Source organism: Prionailurus viverrinus, chromosome A3 (assembly GCF_022837055.1).
Source record: "Prionailurus viverrinus isolate Anna chromosome A3, UM_Priviv_1.0, whole genome shotgun sequence".
Classification (NCBI taxonomy): Eukaryota; Metazoa; Chordata; class Mammalia; order Carnivora; family Felidae; genus Prionailurus; species Prionailurus viverrinus.
Window position 1 is genome coordinate 87581193 of NC_062563.1, and position 24004 is coordinate 87605196.

Here is a 24004-nt window from a genome sequence, read left to right on the forward strand (position 1 = left end):
GGTAGTGAGTTCAAGCCCCACACTGAGAGTAAAATTAAACTTAAAAATAGTAATAATTGAAAAAAAAATTGCTGACTGAATGAACAGGATAAAATTTGACCTGGAATACTTTAATGTGATTTTTATAGCACATTTTCCTTGATAAACCAATAGGACTAAGGCTAATATTGAAACTATTGGTGTCTAATCACATCCCCAGCTGATAGTAGAAACAAATTTTCCCTACTTGATATTAGAAAAAGAAGATTAAAAAAGAGACATGGTGCTTCAGATCAGTTCATGAGTTCTCATACCAGCTGCTCTTTCTTGGTGCAAGCCTATGCTTCCCACATCACATAAGGAGCAAATGAACCTTGGAATTGTTCTCTTCATATCCATTCCACTGATCTTGTTTTCTCCTCTTTTCTCTGCCCTTGTCTTTTTCCTTTTCTTATCTTTTTTCCTTCCTCATTTTCTATACTTTACATTTGTACTCTGTTCTCATTTTTCCTTTAATTTTTCTCTGCACTCCATTCTCCATGACTTATTTCAGTCAGAGTAACCCTTGGGAATCCATAGGCATTACTTTCCCCAACCGGGAGAACTTAGACCAAGGATGTTGCTGTATTTCCTGGGCATTTTGTATGGCACACCAATATATTTCTTAAGTTTCTGAGAAAACTCAGTATTAACCCCATAACGGCAGCACAGGGTCACCAGTATATGAGATTATTATTGTAACTATTGTTCCTAACTACAAAGTGGGTAAGAAATATTTCGTAGGTTATACTTTGTAGTATCCCAGAAAGTGATAGGGTAAATATCCTCTCAATTTACTATAATTTCAAATAAAAGAAAAATGAGAAGCTAAATCTGAAAGAGTAAGAGAAGAAGAAACCATGTTGGTTTTTTGTTTGTTTATTTTTTGCAAAACTGCATGTTGGTAGGGCAAATTTAAAAAGCTGTAGTACATTTGCTGGAAAAGGTAGATGGGGGGAGGGATGTGGTCCCTGCCTCCACAGCCTTATCAAGGAATAATTCCCACCACTTCCCAAACCCATAAATGTAAACATTAGACAAAAAGAGGAAAGAGCTTTTCTTTTTTTTTTTAATTTTTTTTTTCAACGTTTATTTATTTTTGGGACAGAGAGAGACAGAGCATGAACAGGGGAGGGGCAGAGAGAGAGGGAGACAAGAATCGGAAACAGGCTCCAGGCTCTGAGCCATCAGCCCAGAGCCCGACGCGGGGCTCGAACTCACGGACCGCGAGATCATGACCTGGCTGAAGTCGGACACTTAACCGACTGCGCCACCCAGGCGCCCCGGAAAGAGCTTTTCTTAAACCAAAAGAATCAGGAACCTAACATAAGTGGACTAGATGCTCTGGGACAGAAAAATAAAGGCTGGATTAAAAGCTTTCTGAGTTAAAGATAAAACTATTCCATGTGTCAAAGTGAGTGCAACTAGCATCAAAAGCCAAGGAGAGGAACAATCCACAACTAGAAGTCAAGAGACCCAGCTCAGGTCCTGACAAGCTGTGTAACCTTGGGCAAGTCACTTCATTCCTCTGATCTATAGATAGCTCTTCCATAAACCAGGCATATTTATACTTTCATGGCAAGGGTGTCTGTGATGATTAGTAAATAATGTGAAATCACTTTAAAACATTTCATAAACATGCCAATGTGAGGTAAAAGGAAGCAAAAATCCCTCCTCTGAATGGAATATAAATCCTGTGGTTCAATTTCCAAAGTCTAAGCCTGACTCACCTTCCCAAACTCATTAAACCCCTTAACTAACCTGCAGTCATTCAAATGGGAGGAGAAGAGTCATGTGTGAGGCTCCAGGGGTGGGGCAGTGACTATTTAGTCAATTGTTCCATATCTCAGTGGCTTCATCTGTAAAATGGGTGGTGTGGAATTCAATCACGTATACACAAGATACTGCAGGTCTGAGGAAGGGAGGGGGAAATTTACCATAAGTAAAATATTTACATAATCCTCCTCCTTCCCAGATACCCAAGATCATCAAGTATCATCATTCCCTGGATAGAATTAGAAAAGATCATTTAATCTGTTGTTTTACACGTGGGAAAACCAAAGCCCAGTTTTGAACTGGGTTGTAGACTTCTCAAAGTTAGACAGTGGGAGAGCTGGAGCTAGGGGCCAGAGCCACAGATTCCCAAGTCCAATGTCCTCTTTACCAGATCTCTGGGTCACCCATGACACCAATGCCCTGTACAACACACTATCAACACCAATGCAGATTACAATTTAATTAACAGCCAAACGTAGCCTACAGGGGGGCATGGGGGCTATAGGACTCTGGGGGAAACAGAGAGGCTGGGAATGGGAAGTCTTTATTGAAGGAAGAGGTGAGTAGAATCAGGGAGGTACTCAGATAAGAAGGAATTAATGGAAAATTTCAGGCAAAAAGGCTTTAAATAGACAGGAAGAAAGACCCAACATATACATTTTTCTTCAGGGGAAATAAATATGTGACAGATTTAGAGACCAAAATATTTTGTTTTGTTTTAACTTTTTTTCACATTTACTTATTGTTGAGAGACAGAGAGAGACAGAGTGTGAGCAGGGGAGGGGCAGAAAAAGAGGGAGACACAGAATCCAAAGCAAGTTCCAGGCTCTGAGCTGTTAGCACAGAGCCCTATGCAGGGCTTGAACTCATGAACTGTGAGGTCATGACCTGAGCTGAAGTCAGATGCTTAACCGACTGAGCCACCCAGGCACCTCATACAGACCAGAGTATTTTGAATAAGGATATAACTCTTCATTACATAGAATTTCTCTTGTTGCCTCTTCAGTTTGTTTGTTAACATTTACTAATAATTTTAATTCCCTAAACAACTCTGTCTCCCTTAAAGACAAGGCCATCTGCAGAGACCACATCTAGCTCAGTGGTAAATATACAGGCTCTGGACTCAGACTGCCCAAATTCAAATCCATATTTTACTATTTAATAACTGTATGTTAGACAAAATCCTTCACCTTTCTGTATCTCTGTAAAATATAAATTGCATCACTTTCATCTAAGGAGTTTTGTGAGGATTAAATGTGTATATTAATCATTTTGGTCACAATCTTATAATGGTTTGTCACTTCAGTTGTGATACACCTTTTTATTTCATGTAAATGAACAGAAATTACCAGAGTACACCGCATACAGTAAAAATAAATACTGTTTTACAAAGATTTGGTTTCTGTTACATATGCCTATGTATATATGAATTATTTTGTAAAAATGTTACCTCTTGACGGCTTACTTTTAAAACTGTTGGGGTGCCTGGCTGGTTCAGTCAGTGGGGCACGTGACTCTGATCTTGGGGTTGTGAATTCGAGCCCCACAATGGGTATATAGATTACTTAAAAATAAAATCTTTTTTTTTTAAATTTTTTTTCAATGTTTTTTATTTATTTTTGGGACAGAGAGAGACAGAGCATGAACGGGGGAGGGGCAGAGAGAGAGGGAGACACAGAATCGGAAACAGGCTCCAGGCTCCGAGCCATCAGCCCAGAGCCTGACGCAGGGCTCAAACTCACGGACCGCGAGATCGTGACCTGGCTGAAGTCGGACACTTAACCGACTGCGCCACCCAGGCGCCCCAAAAATAGAATCTTAAAAAAAAGGAGGGGAGGACTTGGGTGGCTCAGTGAGTTAAGCAACCAACCCTTGATTTTGGTTCACGTCATGATCTCATGGTTGGGTTCATGAGATCAAGTCCAGCTCCATGCTAACAGTACAAAGCCTGCTTAGGATTCTCTCCCTCCCTCTCTCTCTCTCTGCCCCCCGCCCCCACCCACACACACACAAACCCCTACCCCACTCAGGGGCTCACTTGCACACTTGCACACTCTTTCTCTCTCAAAATAAATAAACTTAAAAAAGAAATGTGAGAGCCACTGAAATAACATACAGAATAAAGCTTCAAACAGTGCCAGTCACAAAGTTAGCACTTAATGCTAGTACTGCCATTGTTGCTATAATGTACCCACCAATTAAAGTTGGTTATAGAATTACACAAAGTAAGGCAAAGGCACTTTGAAAACTATGATATAAAACATTAATGTAAGTTAAAAGAAGCAAAAAGCCCTTCTCTCCATCTCTAACATCCACACAAGTAGAGCCCTGTTCAGGCACATATTCCTTGCTTGACCTACAAGTTACTTGTTACACTGAACTGAAGAGTTCATAGACCATGATTTCCTTGCTGTCAATATTTGCGGAGAAATGGAGGCTTGGCGCCAAAGTGAAATTATTTATTTTTACTTGGTTGGGACACTGGGGTGAGGAAGGCGGAAGTCGTGCCCATGGGTAGCTAAAGGAAGCAAGTGAGTCAGAAACTGCTTGCTCCCACAGAGCCAGGTAGACTTGAATGTGCCACAGACAAGGCTGGACTGACACATACTTCAGCCTTTGGGTAGGGCTGAATCATTTCCCACTCCCAATTCTCACCCAGACACCAATTTTTTAATTAAAAAAATTTTTTTAAATAGCATTTGAGCCAAGGTATAGTTCACACCAGGAAAAGCTGGGAATCCCCAAAAGATACAAACGGGGTGACTATGCACCAAAAGGTTACCTGAGAGGTTCTTTTAAATGACAAGCTCACCTAAACTTCAAATAGCACTTAAATTTTAAAACACTGACTTACAGAAAAATTTGAGAAAGTGCTCACCAATAAGGAAATCAGAAGGTCTGGAATCCATCCTCCACTGTGTGACCTTGAATTAGTCACTTCATCTCTCTGGGCCTAAGTGAATTCATCTGTTAGAAAAAGAGAGAGAAAAAGATAACACCTACCTCAGATCACTGTAAAAATTAAAGATAGTATGCAGTAAAATGCTAGCACAGGATCTTGCGCTGGTAAATGCACAATAACATCTGTCCCTCCATACTGAAAGTTAATACCACTTGTGGTAAACTTAGGTTCACCGGTCAGCTAGGCTCTGAAAATGGTCACAGGCATCCAAACTGCTTCATGGAAATTCTAAGAAATTTTATAAGACCATTTCTCAGTCTCTCCAGCACACTAGCCTGTGCTAGAGGTCTAGGAAATCAGTAACTTCCCATCTTATTTCTTAAAGCAGTGATTCCTAAATGCTCTGGTAACTGGGGGCCCAAATCATCCACTGGCACTGCCCTCCCCCCATTACCCATTATTAAACTTAAGACTATGAGAGACTCGGCATCACACCTACATTTTACAGTTATAAACATTCCCATTTCAAATTAATGGGGGAAATGCATTCAAATTCGGCAGCTTAGGTTTGGACCAGAGTGGTTAGAGCACTGGCTGCGAGGGAAAGGCGCTGGCCAACACGCACGGGGTGGAGAGGTGGGGGCATTTTGGAGCTTTCGGGTCGACCCCAATTTCTCGTTGGCAACGAATCCAGGCCACGTGTCGCCATTTTGTGTTCTGGAAACATGGCGGCCACCCCGTGGGGAAGGAAAGGGGCGGAGGGACCGCCACGTTAGCTGCTTTCCCTGAGGGATCCTGAAGCACGTTGTGCAGACGTCTGTCTGTGTGCCTTTTCTGTCTGGCTTAGCCGAAGGAAAGAGAAAGGGCTAGAAATAAACGTACACGAGCCTCCCAAGCGACCTTTCTTTGGCGAGAGGGACGTGCGGTGGCGAACCGGCAAGAAAGGCCTTCCAAGATGGCGGGGCCCGACAGGGGCCGCCCCCAAGGGGAGCGGGGCGAGGCGATCGCACCAAAAGGGGAAACAGGGGAAAGGCCGAAACGCAGAAGCGGGAAAGTGAAGAGTGTGGGGGGAAATCGCAAGAATTCAAGCACTAACTCAGCAACCCTGACTAAATGCGTTCCCAAAAGGAGCACACCATTGTCCTAAATGCCTGTCGAGACTGCCACGACTAAAACGACACTGTGGGATTTCTGTAGGTTCAACCGAAAGAAACTTGCAAAATGCAAACAAAGCATTATGTAAATGGACGCCATTCTTTTTTTAAGGCCCTGTTTCCAACACTTCCCAGAAGTCATCAACAGAGCCGCGACTCTAGCGGTGGCAGGGGTGGGTTTCGGTCTTTCTCCTCACCAGCTGCCGTGGGGTGACCAGGACAGGGGTGGGGGGCCTGGTACGGGGCGCCTGGACGCCTGGGGCGAAGGGGCCCCACGTGCCCACGCGCGCGCGCGCTCGAGCACGCGCCCACCACACAAGCCTCGCCTCGCCGCCCCTCCCCCCCGGAAGACCGCGGCTGCCCCTCCCGTCTCCCCACACCCTCGCGCACGCGCTCTAGCCGCCTCACGCGCACGTTTTAAACCGGCGGCGTCCTAGCTGCCGCCTGCAGTTACCGCCGGGGCTGCCCGTGTCGCTCCGCATCCAAGCCCTTTTTGTAAGGCGGGAAAATAATGTGTCGCCCCCACTCACAACATTAACATTCCCAAACATCTGCCGGTGCCGCTGGAGTTAATAAAATGTACGTTGGTTTTAAAACCTTGCCGGACTCACAGATTCTGCCCATCGTGGCTTTATCTTCAATGCTAAGCTGTTAAAAGAGTTTTTTTTAAACTACCATGCGAAGGTTGGCGCAATCTTGTGACCTAAAAAATACGGGTCCTCAGTTTTTTTCAAGGGGTCCTGCGCGGCAAGCACTTCCGGGGTCAGAGGGTACGCGGGGTTGAAAGCGGGCTTCCCGCCCCGCCCAGACCGCCGAGGCTGCCGCCGGAGTCGCCACCGCCGCGCCCTCGCCCACCCGCCCGCCCGCCGCTCCCGGCCCCGCTCGCCCCCTCCGCCGCCGCCGCCCGCCCCTGCGACGACGCCGCGGCCTCCCGCCCGCGCCCGCTCGCTCCCGCGGCCCTCGCTCGCCTCGCGCCGGCAGTTTTGGGCCTACACCTCCCCTCCCCCCGCCAGCCACCAAAGACTTGACCACGTAACGAGCCCAACTCCCCCGAACGCCGCCCGCCGCTCGCCATGGATGCCGGTGTGACTGAAAGTGGACTAAATGTGACTCTCACCATTCGGCTGCTTATGCACGGAAAGGAAGTAGGAAGCATCATTGGGAAGAAAGGGGAGTCGGTTAAGAGGATCCGCGAGGAGAGTGGCGCGCGGATCAACATCTCGGAGGGGAATTGCCCGGAGAGAATCATCACTCTGACCGGCCCCACCAATGCCATCTTTAAGGCCTTCGCTATGATCATCGACAAGCTGGAAGAAGATATTAACAGCTCCATGACCAACAGCACGGCGGCCAGCAGGCCCCCGGTCACCCTGAGGCTGGTGGTGCCGGCCACCCAGTGCGGCTCCCTGATTGGGAAAGGCGGGTGTAAGATCAAAGAGATCCGCGAGAGTACGGGGGCCCAGGTCCAGGTGGCGGGGGATATGCTGCCCAACTCCACCGAGCGAGCCATCACCATTGCTGGCGTGCCGCAGTCTGTCACCGAGTGTGTCAAGCAGATCTGCCTGGTCATGCTGGAGACGCTCTCCCAGTCTCCGCAAGGGAGAGTCATGACCATTCCGTACCAGCCCATGCCGGCCAGCTCTCCAGTCATCTGTGCGGGCGGCCAAGATCGGTGCAGCGACGCTGCGGGCTACCCCCATGCCACCCATGACCTGGAGGGACCACCTCTAGATGCCTACTCGATTCAAGGACAACACACCATTTCTCCGCTCGATCTGGCCAAGCTGAACCAGGTGGCAAGACAACAGTCTCACTTTGCCATGATGCACGGCGGGACCGGATTCGCCGGAATTGACTCCAGCTCTCCAGAGGTGAAAGGCTATTGGGCAAGTTTGGATGCATCTACTCAAACGACCCATGAACTCACCATTCCAAATAACTTAATTGGCTGCATAATCGGGCGCCAAGGCGCCAACATTAATGAGATCCGCCAGATGTCCGGGGCCCAGATCAAAATTGCCAATCCAGTGGAAGGCTCTTCTGGTAGGCAGGTTACTATCACTGGTTCTGCTGCCAGTATTAGTCTGGCCCAATATCTAATCAATGCCAGGCTTTCCTCTGAGAAGGGCATGGGGTGCAGCTAGAACAGTGTAGGTTCACTTATAACCCCTTTCTGCTGTTTTCCCATGATCCAACTGTGTAATTTCTGGTCAGTGATTCCAGGTTTTAAATAATTTGTAAGTGTTCAGTTTCTACACAACTTTATCATCCGCTAAGAATTTAAAAATCACATTCTCTGTTCAGCTGTTAATGCTGGGATCCATATTTAGTTTTATAAGCTTTTCCCTGTTTTTAGTTTTGTTTTGGGTTTTTGGCTCATGAATTTTATTTCTGTTTGTCGATAAGAAATGTAAGAGTGGAATGTTAATAAATTTCAGTTTAGTTCTGTAATGTCAAGAATTTAAAAATTAAAAAATGGATTGGTTAAAAAATGCTTCATATTTGAAAAAGCTGGGAACTACTATCTTAAACTCTTTGTTGGTGCTTTTTTTTCCCTTCCCTGTTAGCGTTAGGCCTTTGTAGGGAGAAGGTTGGGCCCATCCTTGGTGTTCTGTCCAGCCCTTCACCTATTGGTAAGATTCCATTCCCTTTCTGTCCCAACAAAGGAACATGGCAGGCTGGGCCTGCTTTGGGATATTTGCAGAGACAGAGGGGCTCTCCCGGAGAGTGACATCCCTCCAGCCAAGTTCCAGAGAGAGGTCTCTGCCCATTTCTCTGGTAGAAAACCTGGGTTTTCTCTGAAAAAGTATGGCCATTCGGTATAAATTCTGATGAATGGCAGTGTGTCCTCCCCTCTTGCCAGCCCCACCCCCCACCCCAATCTCACTGGGAAAACTCTTAGCCAGGAACAAAAAAATGTTCTGAGGTGGGAGGAGCCTGGGGGGAACCCAGAGAAGAGGTGGGGGAGGGAAAAGGGCTGGGCTGGAGCTGGGATGGGAGGGAAAGGGGCAAGGGTGGGTTTGAGGATTTGGAAGAGGGCAGGGGTGGTGGTAGGGATGGAGGGGTCTTGGGCACCAGGACAAAATGGGGGATGGTACCAGCGGGGCGCATGTGTCGAGCATGCACCTGTGGCAAGCAGCCTGTCAGAGGATGTTATTACACCTGCCAAGTGGTGAATCCAGAAACAAAAGAGGCCCAGCTTCTAACTCTTCAGCTGTGTGCAATGTTAGAGAAACCATACCAGGAAATAATCCTGCCTAAATGGGGCAGGCCTCACAGACAGGATTGTAGACAGATCCGTTGACTATAGTCTGAAATGGTGTTAAAAATGCAGATACCTGGGTCCCACCCCCCAAATCTAAAAGGAAGACCATTTTTAACAAAACCCCGAATCGTTCTTAGATTTGAGTGCCACTGATTTCACCGGTGGATTAGGAAGATCTTGCTGCGAAGGCCTAGTTGCCTTATGTCCACACCAGCCAGTAGGATTAGGCTAGACTTCATGAGAAGAAAAATTCTCTACCATTAGGCAAAGACACGCTAGAAACAGCAATATAAGACAGTGAACGATTAGGTGCCAAAGTGATTAGTTCAAACCCCAGGCACTGTGGGAGATCACTAACAGCAAAGAGAAATTCCTGTGGGAGGGGAGTATTCCACACAATATTTGTTGAGGCTTATTCTCTACAGGATATCTGTTCTTTTTTTCTAAACTACAGACCTCGTTCCAAGAGTCCCTGGAGGTAAGATTGGGGCCTACCATACATTTTATACACAACTGTGGAGTCAGGCAGGCAGTCACTGAAGGGAACCCACATTCTGGAGTTAAACCTGAGTTCAAATTTGAGTTCTGCCTGTTGTGGCCTTGGGCAAATTAGTTAACCTCTATATAAAATAGAGGTGTTAAAAGTACACATCTCTTGGGCTTGTGGAAAAAAATGAGAGCGTGTATGTAAAGCACAACACTGCTTACAACAGTAAACTTCAATATACTTAAGACTAAAAAACCAAAGGCCCATTTCTGTCCACAGTGTCTCTGGACAGAAAGGACAAATATTTAAAAGTTAGAGAACAAACCAGTGTGTACTAAATGACAAGCCAAGAGAAGACCATTGGACTGAGGGACCAGGACAGGAAAGGGACAACCTAGTGAGGACCCAGAAATAGGTTCATTGTCCTCTGGAGATAAAGAGCACAAATCATGTTTTCATAGAGTAGGGTGGGAGTGGATAATTAAATTAATCCCTCAAACCCAGGCCAAATGGTCTTTGAGGAGTCCCTAAAATTTGTTAGGTGAAGTGGTTTAAATGCCAGATCAAAATTAGGCCTCAAATTTCCCTCAATGTCTTTCCCCTCCCATCCATTCAAAGGCAAATCTGGCAATAATTTGTAAAATAATGAATTAGGCTGCAAGGCACAGAATGAATGGCAACTTGGATGGACTAAAGTCGGGAACAGCAGTTAGAAAACTACCTCTAGATTCTAATACAGGTTGGGAAGTGGCATCACTAGGAATGCATGTAGAAAGGAGCCAATGCAAGAGAGATTGAAACCGAATGTGGAGGCCAGGAAAGATCTAAGGAGGGGAGCAATGAATTGAGACCTGAGGATGGAAGTATTTGCAGGGAGGAATACTCAACAAGTAGCTAGAAGTAGACAAACTGAAAGAGTGAGCTACATGGAGACAGGTAAAGGAGGAAGATTAAGCTTTGGGGTAAGGGACCTCGTCTACTTGTTCACCATGGTATTTCTGGTGCCTGTCACCATAACATATTAGCAGTATTTGTAGAATGAATATAGAAGTAGCCAATGAAGAAGTAGTCAAAGCAGCAGGAGAAAAACCAGGGTAGTGCCCTTGAGAGGAGTCAAGAAGGAAATTTTCAATAATGTTACAGAGAGATTTAATAGATTTGATTGAACATTTACTTTGTACAAAATACTTTGACCTAAAATGATGTTTTGGTAAAATTGGAAGATATGTAGTAGCTAATTAAAAGCATGGTGTGTGATAAAGAGAGGGAAAAGGAGTAGAGGAAGCCACAAAGTCATTTGAGGCTAAAATAGCCTTGAATGCCAGAATAAAGGGTTTGAGCTTTATCCTGAAAAGTCGTGAGCCCCAAATAGTCTTTAAGTGTACCCCTTCAGTAAAAAGTCTTTAGCATATACACTATTACATGTTTATTTCTAAATTACTATATGTATATTAGTCATGCTTACTTATAAACTTAATGCAAGCATAATCCTAAATATTATATAGTTAGAAAACAAAAATTTTATAACAGTTCAGGTAAACAAATTGAAATCTAATTTCTAATCATTTTTTGTGGGTTGTTTTTTTTTTTTTTTAATTCCTTCCACTCATTTGTAGAGACCACTTCAAGGTGATACTGAGGAAGACACTTCCAATGTCATGGATATCCTTGGGAAGCAGAATGTCAGAAAAGTGATGGGAAGAAGGCAGATTACACCAGGAGAGGAGGGCCTGGGAGTAAGGAATTGGAGACAGGAGTGTAGATCACTCAAATGCTGAGGGTGCAAGAGAGGAAGAGAAATAGTACAATAGCTTGAGTCAGGGAGGATTGGGGAAAAGATTTGGGGTTGGCGGGGGGAGTGGTTTGTTGTTTTTGAAAGGAGCTTCACTAAAGGCAGATAATAAGGAACCAATCGGAAGCTGAAAATAAAAGCTAGGTAAGAAAGGACTATGGAGGGGCACTTGGCTGGCTTGGTCAGAGGAGTGTACAGCTCTTGATCTCGGGGTCATGAGTTCAAGCCCCACATTGAGTGTAGAGATTACTCAAATAAATAAAACTTAAAAAAAAAAAAGGACTATGGGTAGAAGAGGATCTTAGAGCAATGAATATCAGGTGCCAGGCCAGTCTATTAGAATTTAATCCACTTTGTCCCCTTTCCTATCAGGACTTGCATTTCAGCACTCTTCTCTTGTCTCTTTGGGGCAGTCTGAGCATATCCCATCCTCTTCTGGAATGAGGACTGGAAATCAATAAGCCCCCTCTGCAGTTGCTGTGTTTCTTGCTGCAGCCCTATCCTACCACCAGCTGTTAAGCCACAAACACTGCCACAGTCGAGAAGACTGAACAGGTCAACAAGCACCTGTTGGGTCATAGCCATAGGAGTTGTCCCATGTGTTTAGAAGACTGGTTTTCCCCAATCCCCAGGCCCCTCTCTTGCCCCACTCAACATACACACGTGTGCACTACCACTACGTACGCCACCCCAGCCAGCAGTTTGGGCAATGAATCACCACTCAGGTTCACCCCAAGAGCAGCTACTTATTCTGTCACCTGGAGAGTAACATTGTTGGCTAAGGGCTTGAGGTTTGTGAGTTGAACACACCTCACTCCTGCTTCTCATGGCTACCCTTAGTAGTGAACCACGCACTGTCCAGCATCGCTAGGGTTGTCACCTCCTGCCAATGAGGCAGCACCTAGCCAGACATATAAATAGGCAGTCACCACCAGAGAAGCCTTCCATTGCCAAGTCCTCTGGCCACCTTGCCTGGCCTGGCCACTGGAGGGGCCTTCCTAAAATTCCAATCTGACCACATCACTACCCTACTTAAAGGCCATCAAGTCCCTCCTCCACCCATGGTCTACAAAAAAAAAAAAATCCAAACTCCTCAGCATAGCTTATAGATCCTTCTGGATCTGTTCCCCCCAGCCTCACCAGTGCAAGGCCTGCCAGTCTCTTATCTCTGTCTTCATTCTCCCATAGAGAATGACCTGTCATTCCCCAAAGTCACTCTGTTTGGACATCCCTGCACCTGGGAAATAATGGTTTCTCTATAATTCTAACCCTGGCTGTCCTCTTTGTTACCTGCCTGGGGTTCTGGGACACCTAACTGGGGCTCCTGCTCTTGAGCATCAACATTCTAAAAGGAAAATTACACTCTGGTAAGGATCAGGAGAGCTGAGTTCTAGTCCTGGCTTCGGCATCAACTCCCTGGGTGATCTTGGACAAGTTTTATGGGTCTTTCTGGGTCTTAGTCTTCCATCTGGGAAGAATGAATAAGATAATATCCACAATTCTCTGGCTGCCTTGGGAAATAATACTGCCTTTGTGGGCACCCATCCCTGCCTTTGCCTCTTGCCACAGGGCTGACTTCTGACACACAGACCTTCTATAAACACTCTAAAAGAGAAAAACAGAAGTTAAAAAAAAAAAAAAACTGGCTGCAACAAGCCCCAGCTTGGCATTTTGGGTAACTATTCATGGGAAATTGATTAAAGAGGAAGGAGGAAGGAAGGAACTACCAGGAAGATTTGCTTTGAATCTCCCAGAAGGTGCTGTCACCTTTAGATGTTACCGGGAAGAGGAAAGGACAGTAGAGGGGAAGGCAAAGGGCACAGACAAGAGAAGGCTAGTCCCCCAGGCAAAACCCAAACTCCCTTCTCCTCTTTTCCCCTGCTCTCCTGCCCTAAATATAAGGGCTCTGTGAGGGGGCTCTGGCTCCCGAGTGCCCCCTGGACCCAACTTCACTAAAGTAGGGAGACAGTGGCTTAGCTGTTCCCCTTCTCCCAGCAGCATTAGCACTCGAGACATCTGCCACCAGGCTAAGTACACCTTGGTGGGGAGCTAAGGCAACAGTACTTTAGCAACAGCAAACATACTAACTACACCATTCACTCCTGGGTGGTGGAAGACATCAAATTAGTTATTCCCTGAGAAGTTCAACCATAGTGAGGGGACACACTTTCTTAAATCTTACCTCTACATAGATGAAAAGCTGTGCCTGCATTTGTTAGTTCACCTCTACTTCAAAAAGCATTTTCTAGGGACACTGGCTGACTCTCAGAAGAGCATGGGACTCTTGATCTCAGGGTCATAAGTTTGAGCCCCATGTTGGCTGTAGATATTACTAAAAAATAGATAAACTAAAAAAAGAGCATTTTCTATTGTGTATCAGCTATATTTAAAGTAAAAGATAAAATAAATATCAGGGGCACCTGGGTGGCTCAGTCAGTTGAGCGTCTGATTCTTGATTTTGGCTCAGGTCATGATCCCCCGGTTGTGGGATTGAGCCCCATATCCAGCTCTGCACAGAGCTTGCTTGGGATTCTCTCTCTCTCCCCCCTCACTCTCTGCCCCTCCACAACTTGCACTCTCTCACACACATACTCTCTCTCTCTTTCAAAATAAATAAAGATTTAAAAATAAAATAATAAAAAATAATTTTAAAATAGAAACAATAAAAACAAAATTCCCTTCTTAATTAATTAAAAATTTTAAAGCATTTTCAGAGTTTGTTCAGTATGCCCATAAAAGAACCTTCTCTCACTGGCTCCTGACTTTAGTGCAGTTAAATGTAGTCATTCCCCATCCTGGAATCTGAGCCACACCAAGCAACATCTCCAGGACTGGCTAACATGTATGAAAAGCTTACTATATGCAAAGTGCTGCTCTAAACACTTTAAATGAATTAACTCTGATTCCACCAGGCCCTGTACCGTAGATATTTTGATGCCATTTTACAGGTGAGGAGACAGTCACACAGCAATTAAGTGATATGTCCAATGTTACAGAGCTAGTCAGTAGCACAGCTAGCATTTCAACACAGGCAATGTGGCTCCCAAGCTGCTTTCTAATTTTTTTATTCCCCAAGCTGCTTTTTTAATCACTATTCTGGACTGTCCCACCAGGCCAGAAAAACTGCCCCTGGGAGAGTCTAAATGGACAGATAGTGTGCACATTATTTTGTCTTTGATAACTTCTATTACCCAATTTTCCAATTAAGATAGCAAAACATATTTTTATAGAACATACATGAATATGTAATGCATATGAAAATCCATGCTGTTAACAACCTCTATTTGTTTTATATACTCATCTTTTATTTATTTTTATTTATTTACTTTTTTAGAGAGAGAGCAAGTGCAGGGAAGGGACACAGAGAGAGAAAGAGAATCCAAAGAAGGTTCTGCACTGTCAGCACAGAGCCCAACTCGGGGCTCCATCTCATGACACTGAGATCATGATCTGAGAGAAAATCAAGAGTCAGATGTTTCACCAACTGAGCCACCCAGGCTCTATATTACTTTTTAAAGTAACATATATATGCTACTTTTTTTTTTTATAATGGGATAATACTCTACACACTAATTTGTATGGTGTTTTTCTTTTAATTGAGATATCATTCAGATACCATAAAATCCACCATTTTAAAGTGTGAATTTAGTGGTTTTAGTATATTCACAAAGTTGTGCAATCATCACCACAGTCTTACGCCAGACATTATTATCTCCTCAAAAAGAAACCTGTATCCATTACCAGTCACTCCTCATTCCTCATCCCCTCCATCCAACCCCATCCCTGGCAACCAATAATCTACTTCCTGACTCTACGGACTTACTTGTTGAGATATCATATAAATAGAACAATACGATATGTGACCTTTTGCATCTAGCTTCTTTCATTTAGCATGTTTTCATGGTTCCTCCATGTTGTAACATGTATCAGTACTTCGTTCCTTTTTTTGGCTGAATATAGTCCATTGTATAACTATACCACATTTTGTTTATCCATTCATCAGTGGATACACATTTGGATTGTTTCCACTTTTTAGCTATTATGAATAATGCTATTATGAACATTTGTGTACAAATTTGTGTGTGGATGCAGATTTAATTTTTCTTGGGTATATACCTAGGAGTAGAATAGTTGGGTCATATGGTAACTCTGTGTTTTAACTTTTGAGGAATGGCCAGACTGTTTTCTACAATGGCTACACCATTTTCTATTCCCACAGCTGAGTATGAGTTTTCCAATTATTCTACCTTCTTGCTAATACCTTTTTTTTTTTTTGGTAGTTATCCTAGTGGGCATGTGAAGTGGGACCTCATTTTGGTTTTGATTTGCATTTCCCTTATGATTTGCATTTCATTCATTGAACATCTTTTCTTGCACTTATTGATCATTTAGATATCTTCTTTGGAGATACATCTATTAAAATACTCTGCCCATTTTAAAAATTGGGTTATTTGTCTTATTTATTGTTGAGTTGTAAGAGTACTTTATGTATTCTAGGGGCACCTGGGTGGCTCAGTGGATTAAGCGTCCGACTTCAGCTCAGGTCATGATCTCGTGGTACATGGGTTCAAGCCCGGCATCAGGCTCTGGAGATGGTTTCGGATTCTGTGTGTGTCTCTCTCTCTGCCCCTCCCCCGCTCATGCTCTGTCTCTCTCTCTCTCTCTCTGTCTCAAAAATAAATAAAACATTAAAAAAAATTTTTTTGAAAAGAGTACTTCATGTATTCTATATACTGGATTCTTCTTTTTTTTTTTTTTTAATGTTTGTTTATTTTTGAGAGAAAGAGAAAGCATGAAAGCAGGGGAGGGGCAGAGGGAGAGGGAGATGCGGGCTCTGAAGCAGGCTCTGTGCTCAAACCCATGAACCCTGAGATCACTACCTGAGCTGAAATCAGCTGCTTAACTGACTGAACCACCCAGGTGCCCCTGTATACTAGATTCTTATCTGATAGATGATTGCAAATATTTTTCCCCATTCTGTGGGTTGTCTGTTAACTTTTTTTTTTAATCAGAATTTTTTTCAGTTTATTTATTTTTTTTGTAATCTCTCCACCCAACATGGGGCTCAAACTCATAACCCTAAGATCATGAGTCACATGCTCTACTGACTAAGCCAGCCAGGCACCCTTGTCTCTTAACTTTCTTGATGATGTCCTTTGAAACACAAAAGTGTTTAATTTTGATGAAGCCTAGTTCATCTATTTTTTCTTTGATTGTTGTGCTTCTGGTGTCCTAAGAAACTGCTTAATCTAAGCTCATGAAGACTTATGCTAATGTTTTCTTCTTATTATTGCCCCAACCGATCTCCTATTTAGACATTTAAGTTGTTTTTACATTTTGCTGTCTTAAATAATACAGCAGTGAATATACTTACAAAAATATTTGAGATACATCTATTTTCTTAGGACAAATTATTCAAAAAATGGAAGGCTGGATTAAAGGGTAACTCTATGGGGCACCTGGCTGGCTCAGTGGAAAGTGCATGTGGCTCTTGATCCCAGGGTCATGAGTTCAAGCCCCATGTTGGGTGTAGAGATTAAATAAATTAAAAAAAAAAAAAAAAAAAAAAAGGTAGTTCTACTTTCAAGGCTTTAGTTGCACATAATCTCTTTGCTCTAGAGCAACAGTTCTCAAACTTTTTGGTCTTGGGACCACTTTACACTCTTAAAAATTACTGAGGTTTCTCAAAGACTTTGTGTGGCTCATTTCAATCCCTATTGCCTGTCTTAGAAGTTAAGCCATGGAAAAATTTTAAACATTTGTATATTTACATACTCATTTAAAAATAACTATAGTGAACCATTAAATGCTAACACAAGCGATACATATTTTAATTAAAAATAACGATTTTCCAAAAGAAACAAAAACATAGTGAGAAAAGTACCCCTTTTACATTTTTGCAACTTTTACATTATTTGCAACAATAGAATATGCTGGAGTCTCATATCTGTTTTTGCATCAATCTGCTGTGACATCACACTTCATCCAGATTCTGGAGAACTGTACTCTACACTAGTGAGAGGGAATGAAAAGGGCAAATAACATCTTAGTATTGACATGAAAATAATTTTGACCCCTCAGACCTCGTCAAGTCTCAAGAAGCCCTAGGGGTCCCTGACTGCTCTGAAAAATGTTGCTCTATAGAAAGAATTAACCAAAGTACACTCTCACCAATGTTTCCTTTTCGCTGCACCTTCATCAACACTGGGCATTATCATTTTTTTTTTTTTTAACATTTGTAATTTGTGAAACAAAAAGCAGTCTCTTTTTGGGATTTAATTTGTATTCTGTAACTTCTAATAATGTTGAAACTTTTTTTCATGATTTTTGCAATTTATGTTTTTCTTTTATAAATTGCCTCTGTATCCTTTGCACTTTTTTTTTCCTGGGATGGGCATCTTGTTTTTTTTTTTAATGTTTATTTATTTTTGAGACAGTGCAAGAGACAGAGTACAAGCAGCCGGAGGGGCAGACAGAGGGAGACACAGAATCTGAAGCGGGCTCCAGGCTCTGAGCTGTCAGCCCAGAGCCTGATGCGGGGCTTGAACTCACAAACCATGAGATCATGACCGGAGCCGAAGTAGGACTCTTAACCGACTGAGCCACTCAGGCACCCCAGGGATGGGCATCTTTTATTTTAATGATTGTAAGAGCACTCTTTATATTCAGGATATTAGCCCTTTGTCATAAACACTGAACATATTTTTGATGTGCAAGAGTTTTAAAAGTTATGATTATTTTTATGTAAAAATACCTATCATTATCTTTTTAAGTAAAACCTACACCCAACATGGGGCATGAACCCATGATCCTGAGATGGAGTCCCATGCTCTGCAGACTGAGCCACCCAGGCAGCACCACCCCCCCATCAGTATTTTTACTGGTTTCATCCTTTACTTTTGCCCAACACAAAGATAAATAAATCGTCCTCTAAATTAATTTCCTTCCAGCAGTGTGTGAATGTGCTTGTTTGGCCTAGGAAGACATCAGGAGGAACCCGATTAACATTTTTTTTGGTTTGTTTATTTATTTTTGAGAGACAGAGACAGAGCATGAGTGGGGGAGGGGCAGAGAGAGAGAGAGAGAGAGAGAGAGAGACACAGAATTTGAAGTAGGCTCCAGGCTCCCGAGTGGTCAGCACAGAGCCCGATGACACGGGGCTTGAACTCACCAACCTGGGGATCGTGACCTGACCCGAAGTTGGACACTCAACCAACTGAGCCGTCCGGGCGCCCCCTGATTAGCATTTTTATAGTATTAATAAAATCTTCCTATTTTTATTCTATTGATTATTGGGGTATTACACAATGAGAGTGAAATCGCATTTGAGCCAGAATGAAGATGATCTTGGATGTCACAATCCCAGGACACTTCCCAACCAAATGTCCTTGGGAGAAAACTGCTAACCCAGAACAAGGTGACAATGCTGGGGTTTACTGTTTGTGTCAGATGAGGTGGGTCTCACCTGCTTAGAAGGGTAGAGACTTGTGAGTCTCCAGTTCCACACAAGAGAGGAGACAACCCACGCGGGTGGGCCCCCTGGCCACATGCCAACATTGTGGTGCCCAGCAGGGGGCTGTCTCATCGTATCCTGAGGTGGGGCCAGTTTATACCCAAATTTAGCAAGGGATTTGGGTATCCAAGCAGTTAAAGCTTTATTAGGGGACAATAGCCTACACACTCATGACCCATTTCTTAGGAAGAGACATTTTAAAATAAGAAAAGGAAACTAGAACTTAACAGTCTGACAGGATATTCTAGCTAACCACAAATTTACAGAATTATAGTTTAGCTACAAAGATCTTCTTTCACAACTTTTCTCAGATCTCTCCACTAAATGCTACCTGTAATAGCTTGACTGCTCTCTGAAAAAACTACTCAGAAACCATTACAAAGTGGATTTTGTGCAAAAAGCGACTAGGCCCCATTAGCTGGGATTTTCTCAATATTGTTTCCCACATTCTTCACCACACTAGAGATTTTTCTTTGCCAGTCTGGCAGGTGAAAAAAAAAAAAAAAAAATGGCATAGCACTGTGTTAATTTTCATTCCTTAGATTACTGGTGAGTAAAATAAAATTTTTATGTTTCTCAGCTGTTTGCACTTCTCCTTTGGTGAATTACCTATTAACAACATCTTTTTCACCTTTTTCTATTGGTGTGTTCATACTTTTCTTATTGATTAAAGGCCTCATTATGTAGTAAAGTATTAACCCTTCATCAGATATGCTGCATTTTTTTTCCTTAATGTGCCAGTTCCCATTTAACTTCTGCTTTGCAGAAGTTTCTAATGACTAAGTAGCTAAATCTATCAATGTTTAACTTTATGGTTTCTGTCTTTAGCATCACGCTTGGGAAGTCTTTCCCTCACCACAATTACTTTCAAAAATTGTCCTCTTCTTTCTTCTGGTATTTCATACTTTCATTTTTTTACATTTAAATCTAATCCATCTGAAATTTATTTTGGTATATACAATAGGAAAAGCTAGTGATTCCCCTCCCTGCCAAACTGCTAGCTAGTTGTCCCAATGATATTTATTGAATAACACAGGAATGAAAAATATGTGGTCTGAGTGTAGTCTTCCCCTTCTGGGCCTCTGGAAGACATTTCTAATCAAACACAGAACCCCTGGTTAAGCCTAGACTAGGCCTCACAGCCCTCCTTGAGCTTCAGGCAGCCACCTCCAACCTGTGAGATTTGGCATCAGGATGAAACTGTGTCATTGCTAGACTAATCCACCCTTTTCCCCATTGATGTGAGAGGCCTTTATTAGATAACACATTCTTTTTTATTCTACACTTTCCTTTTATCAATGTGCCTGTCGTTTCCTGTGCCAGCTCTACCCTGGTTGGTTACTGCATCTGTGTACTAAATGGCAATAATTGGTAGCATAAGCCTTACTCCCCTTTCAACATTTTCTTGACTGTTTTCTCTCATCTAAACTTCTGACTAAACTTATTGCATCAAAGAACATTCAAAATAAATTAATTAAAATTAAAATTCGCATTAGATTTTCCAAGCTAGATACATAGTATTTCTTTCCATTTTTAAAGATTCCTTTATGTCTTAGAATGGTTTTATTCTGAGAGGTCAGACACAGTGCTGGTGAAGTTCATTCCTAGAGATTTTATATTTGTCGTGGCTATTCTAAATGGCATCTTTTTTAAAAAATATAATATCTAACTTCTTATTACTAGAAATAAGCTGCACGTGAGCAAAGACCAACATCTTTTGTTCATAACTGTAGCCCTAGAGCTTAAGAAACGTTGCCTTCACATTGTAGGCTCTCAATAAAAGTTTTTAAATGAGTGAAGGAATAATGCGATAAAGCAATGCCGCTTCTTAGTATGCCATTAATTTGTAACAAGCAAACTTGCCAAATTCTTTTATCAACTCTGTTTTTTTTTTTTAATTTTTTTTTCAACGTTTATTTATTTTTGGGACAGAGAGAGACAGAGCATGAACGGGGGAGGGGCAGAGAGAGAGGGAGACACAGAATCAGAAACAGGCTCCAGGCTCTGAGCCATCAGCCCAGAGCCTGACGCGGGGCTCCAACTCCCGGACCGCGAGATCGTGACCTGGCTGAAGTCGGACGCTTAACCGACTGCGCCACCCAGGCGCCCCTCAACTCTGTTTTAAAAGCAATTCTCCAGGAGCGCCTGGGTGGCTCAGCTGGTTGAGTGTCAGACTGGCTCAGGTCATGATCTCAGGGTTTGTGAGTTTGAGTCCCACATTGGGCTTTGTCTCCCTCTCTCTCTGCCCTCCCCTGCTCAGATTCTCTGTCTCCCTCTCTCTTTGCCCCTCTCCTGCTTGTGCTCTCTCTCTTTCTCAAAAATAAATAAACATTTTTTTAAAAAAGTGATTCTCTGGAATTTTCTACATCTGCAAACATTGATAATTGCCCCATTTCCAACACGTATTGCTCTTATTTTTCTCTTAAGACTTACTGAATTGAATAGATTTTTCTATTCAGATTTCTATCGTTCCTTCAGAACAATTCTAAATAAGAGTCATGACAGCAGGCACCTTTTGGTGTTCCAAGTTTTTATGGTAATACTTTAGTGCTTCGCTGTTAAGTGTGATGACTATAGGAAGAGCAAATTTGCTGGGAAGAATATAATGGGTTCCGTTGTGGACTTGTTCAGAGGGGTATTAGTGTGAAGATGTCCAGTAGACAGCTGGACACACAAGAAATCTGAGCTAGAGACAAAGATTTGACACTTAACAACAGGCGGTGGTTGAAGCCTTGGGATAGAGAAATTCACATGGAGAGAAGGCCAAGGATGGAAGTGGGGGACACAAAGCTCAAGGCTGAGCAGAGGAAGAGGAAACCATCCAAGAGATAAACATTAATTAGTAAAGAGAAGAGTCATAGGGAACCAAAGATGAGAAATGATGAACACAGCCAAAGAGTAAAGGGGGGGGGGGGGGGGAGGATGGAAAACAGGCCAAGGATTTAGTATCTAGGTTACTGATGACCTTAGTGAGTGTCAGGTGTGTCAGTGTTATGATAGGGCTGAAGTCACCTGCAGTGATTGCGGTGAGGTGACAGGCTACTATAAGGAGTACTATAAGGACTCCTTCCAGAAGCATAGCAGGGAAGAGAAGCCAAGAGATGAGGTACTAAACTGACAGGGAGACAAAATTGAGGAAAGGATTCGGATTTTGCAAGTAGTAGTGACACAAAGCTATTTATAAGCAGAAAAAGAAGACAGTGAGAGAGACTGAAAGATGGAGAAAGAGGAGGAAAATCTAACCAAGCAAAGAACAAAGGGTGTGGAAGAGATGGACTCCCATGTAGGCGCCCTATTAATCTCCATCTCTGCGTTCTCTGAAGTGGGAGGGAAGGATGTAAGACGGATGAGGATTGGTGTCTCTAGAGAAAATTTCCAACCTCTGACCTTTCTCCACCAAACTTGCAGAGTTAGGAGGTGGTAGCCCTGAGAACAGGGGATGTGTGGAATCACTGCCCTAGGGCCCTGCTGACTGGGGGGGGGGGGGGGGGGGGGGGGAGGACTTCAGGGCTGCTGGGCAGAGCTTAGGGTTTCAGATGAATCTTGAAATTATAAATATACCTGGTCAGAGTAAAGGCCTTAATAAGAGAGCCTGATTTAATCAGTCTGATTTTTGTCCTGGCTATCAGGAATTTAAAAAGCTGCCCCAGTGATTCTAATGTGCAACCATGGTTGAGAATTGCTGAGGTCAAAAAAGTCAATTTGTGCGTAGGGAGGCTGAATCTCCACCCCTGGGTGGGAGGACCAGGAGAGGCTCTGCTGCCCGGGCTGAGGCAGCGGGTTCCTGCGGGGGCTGTGGACATCCCCCCCAATCAGAAGAGGATGAATTCCTGCCTTGTTCTGCTCTTCAGTTAGGATCTGAATTATTCTCCAACCTCCTGCCTTAAGTTCAACTGCAGACAGCTTCCCTAACAGGGAGGCCCAGAGACCCCTGGAATAGCAGTGGAGGGCCAGGTTCAAGGATAGGATGGTAATTATGGCAAACAATACGCTTTTCCGCTTAGGAACCACGCCCTCGGCTGGGTTCACCGCGCGTGCGTGTGCGTGTGCGCGTGCGTGTGTCTGTTCTGGGCTGCCTATTCAACTGAAAAACAAAAGCGGCTCTGAGACTGGAGCGAAGGTTTAACGAGTGACCACGATGACTCATGCTGCTGAACTGTGAGGGCAACGGGGCTGCCACCCCCAGCGGGGCGGGGCCTGAGTGGTAAGAGTCACAGGTACAGCAGCTCCTGTGAACTTCCCGCCCTGTCCCTCACTGGGCAGATACCTTTTTTTGTGTAAATATTCAGACAAAATGTAACTTTCCTTTTATAGCCACAAATGTCCCAGTGTCAGCAGGCAAGCTGAAGCAAGGATGAGGCCAATGGAACTTGCTAAGGCATGTTGATGTTCACACAAAGATTAGGGGTTTACAATATTAGGCTAAAAACTGTGGCCTTTTTCAGAATGGGCTCAGGTTAGAACAAGTGGCCTGGGCAGAGCATGGATGCCCCTGTGAGAAGGGGTCAGGAGATGGGCCAGCCCAGAGGTGCACAGTTAATGGAAACTTACAACGTGCAGATTTGGGGACATGAAACCTGTGCTGTCCAGCACGTAGCCACTTGCCAGGAGCGTGTGGCTGCTGAGCATGTGAAATGTGACTGGTCTGAATTATGATGTAAAATATCCACCAGATTTCAAAGACTTAGTATGGGGGGAAAAGCATAGAATAACTCAGTAATTTATGAATACTTTTTTACACTGACTACATGTTGAAATAATATTTGGATGTATTAAGTAATCTGTGTTACTAAAATTGATTTCATCTGTTTCATATGACTGGTAGAAAATTTGTAATTCTATCTGTGGCTTCCATGATGTTTCTGTTGGGCAGTGCCACCCTATGCCCACCAAGAAATGAACTTTTACTGAACACTTACTTTGCTCATGGAAGCATGAAGGTATAAAGCTATATAATAATAATAATAATAATAATAATAGCAGCTCCAGTTTTTACAAGGTTGACTACTTGCCAGGCACTTTACACTGATTCCATAATTTGCCCTAGGTAAGAAAGAACCTCCATTATTAACCTATTGGCCAAAATGCCTCCCTGGT

General features: G+C 43.5%; 2 protein-coding genes and 1 long non-coding RNA gene across 19 annotated transcripts in view; 2 read left to right on the forward strand and 1 right to left on the reverse strand.

Annotated features, from left to right (window-relative positions):
* LOC125162307 (uncharacterized) overlaps positions 1-6693 on the reverse strand; it is a 128867-nt gene extending 122174 nt beyond the window's left edge. For 4 of the 17 annotated variants that reach the window (XR_007150974.1, XR_007150969.1, XR_007150978.1 and 1 more), the window contains exons 1-2: positions 5579-6033; positions 4673-4761 (exon numbers count right to left, since the gene is read on the reverse strand). This is a non-coding gene — a long non-coding RNA (uncharacterized LOC125162307). The other 13 variants (XR_007150973.1, XR_007150963.1, XR_007150967.1 and 10 more) reach the window with 12 other exon arrangements.
* LOC125162306 (vegetative cell wall protein gp1-like) lies at positions 259-6878 on the forward strand. The gene is made up of 2 exons (XM_047853193.1): positions 259-262; positions 6618-6878. The coding sequence occupies exons 1-2, from the start codon at positions 260-262 to the stop codon at positions 6876-6878; spliced, it is 264 nt and encodes an 87-aa protein (XP_047709149.1). The 5' UTR covers position 259.
* On the forward strand, positions 6771-8381 carry PCBP1 (poly(rC) binding protein 1). The gene has a single exon (XM_047853186.1). It carries the CDS (start codon positions 6924-6926, stop codon positions 7992-7994), a length of 1071 nt encoding a protein of 356 aa, XP_047709142.1. The 5' UTR covers positions 6771-6923; the 3' UTR covers positions 7995-8381.
* The last annotated feature ends 15623 nt before the right edge of the window (positions 8382-24004 follow it).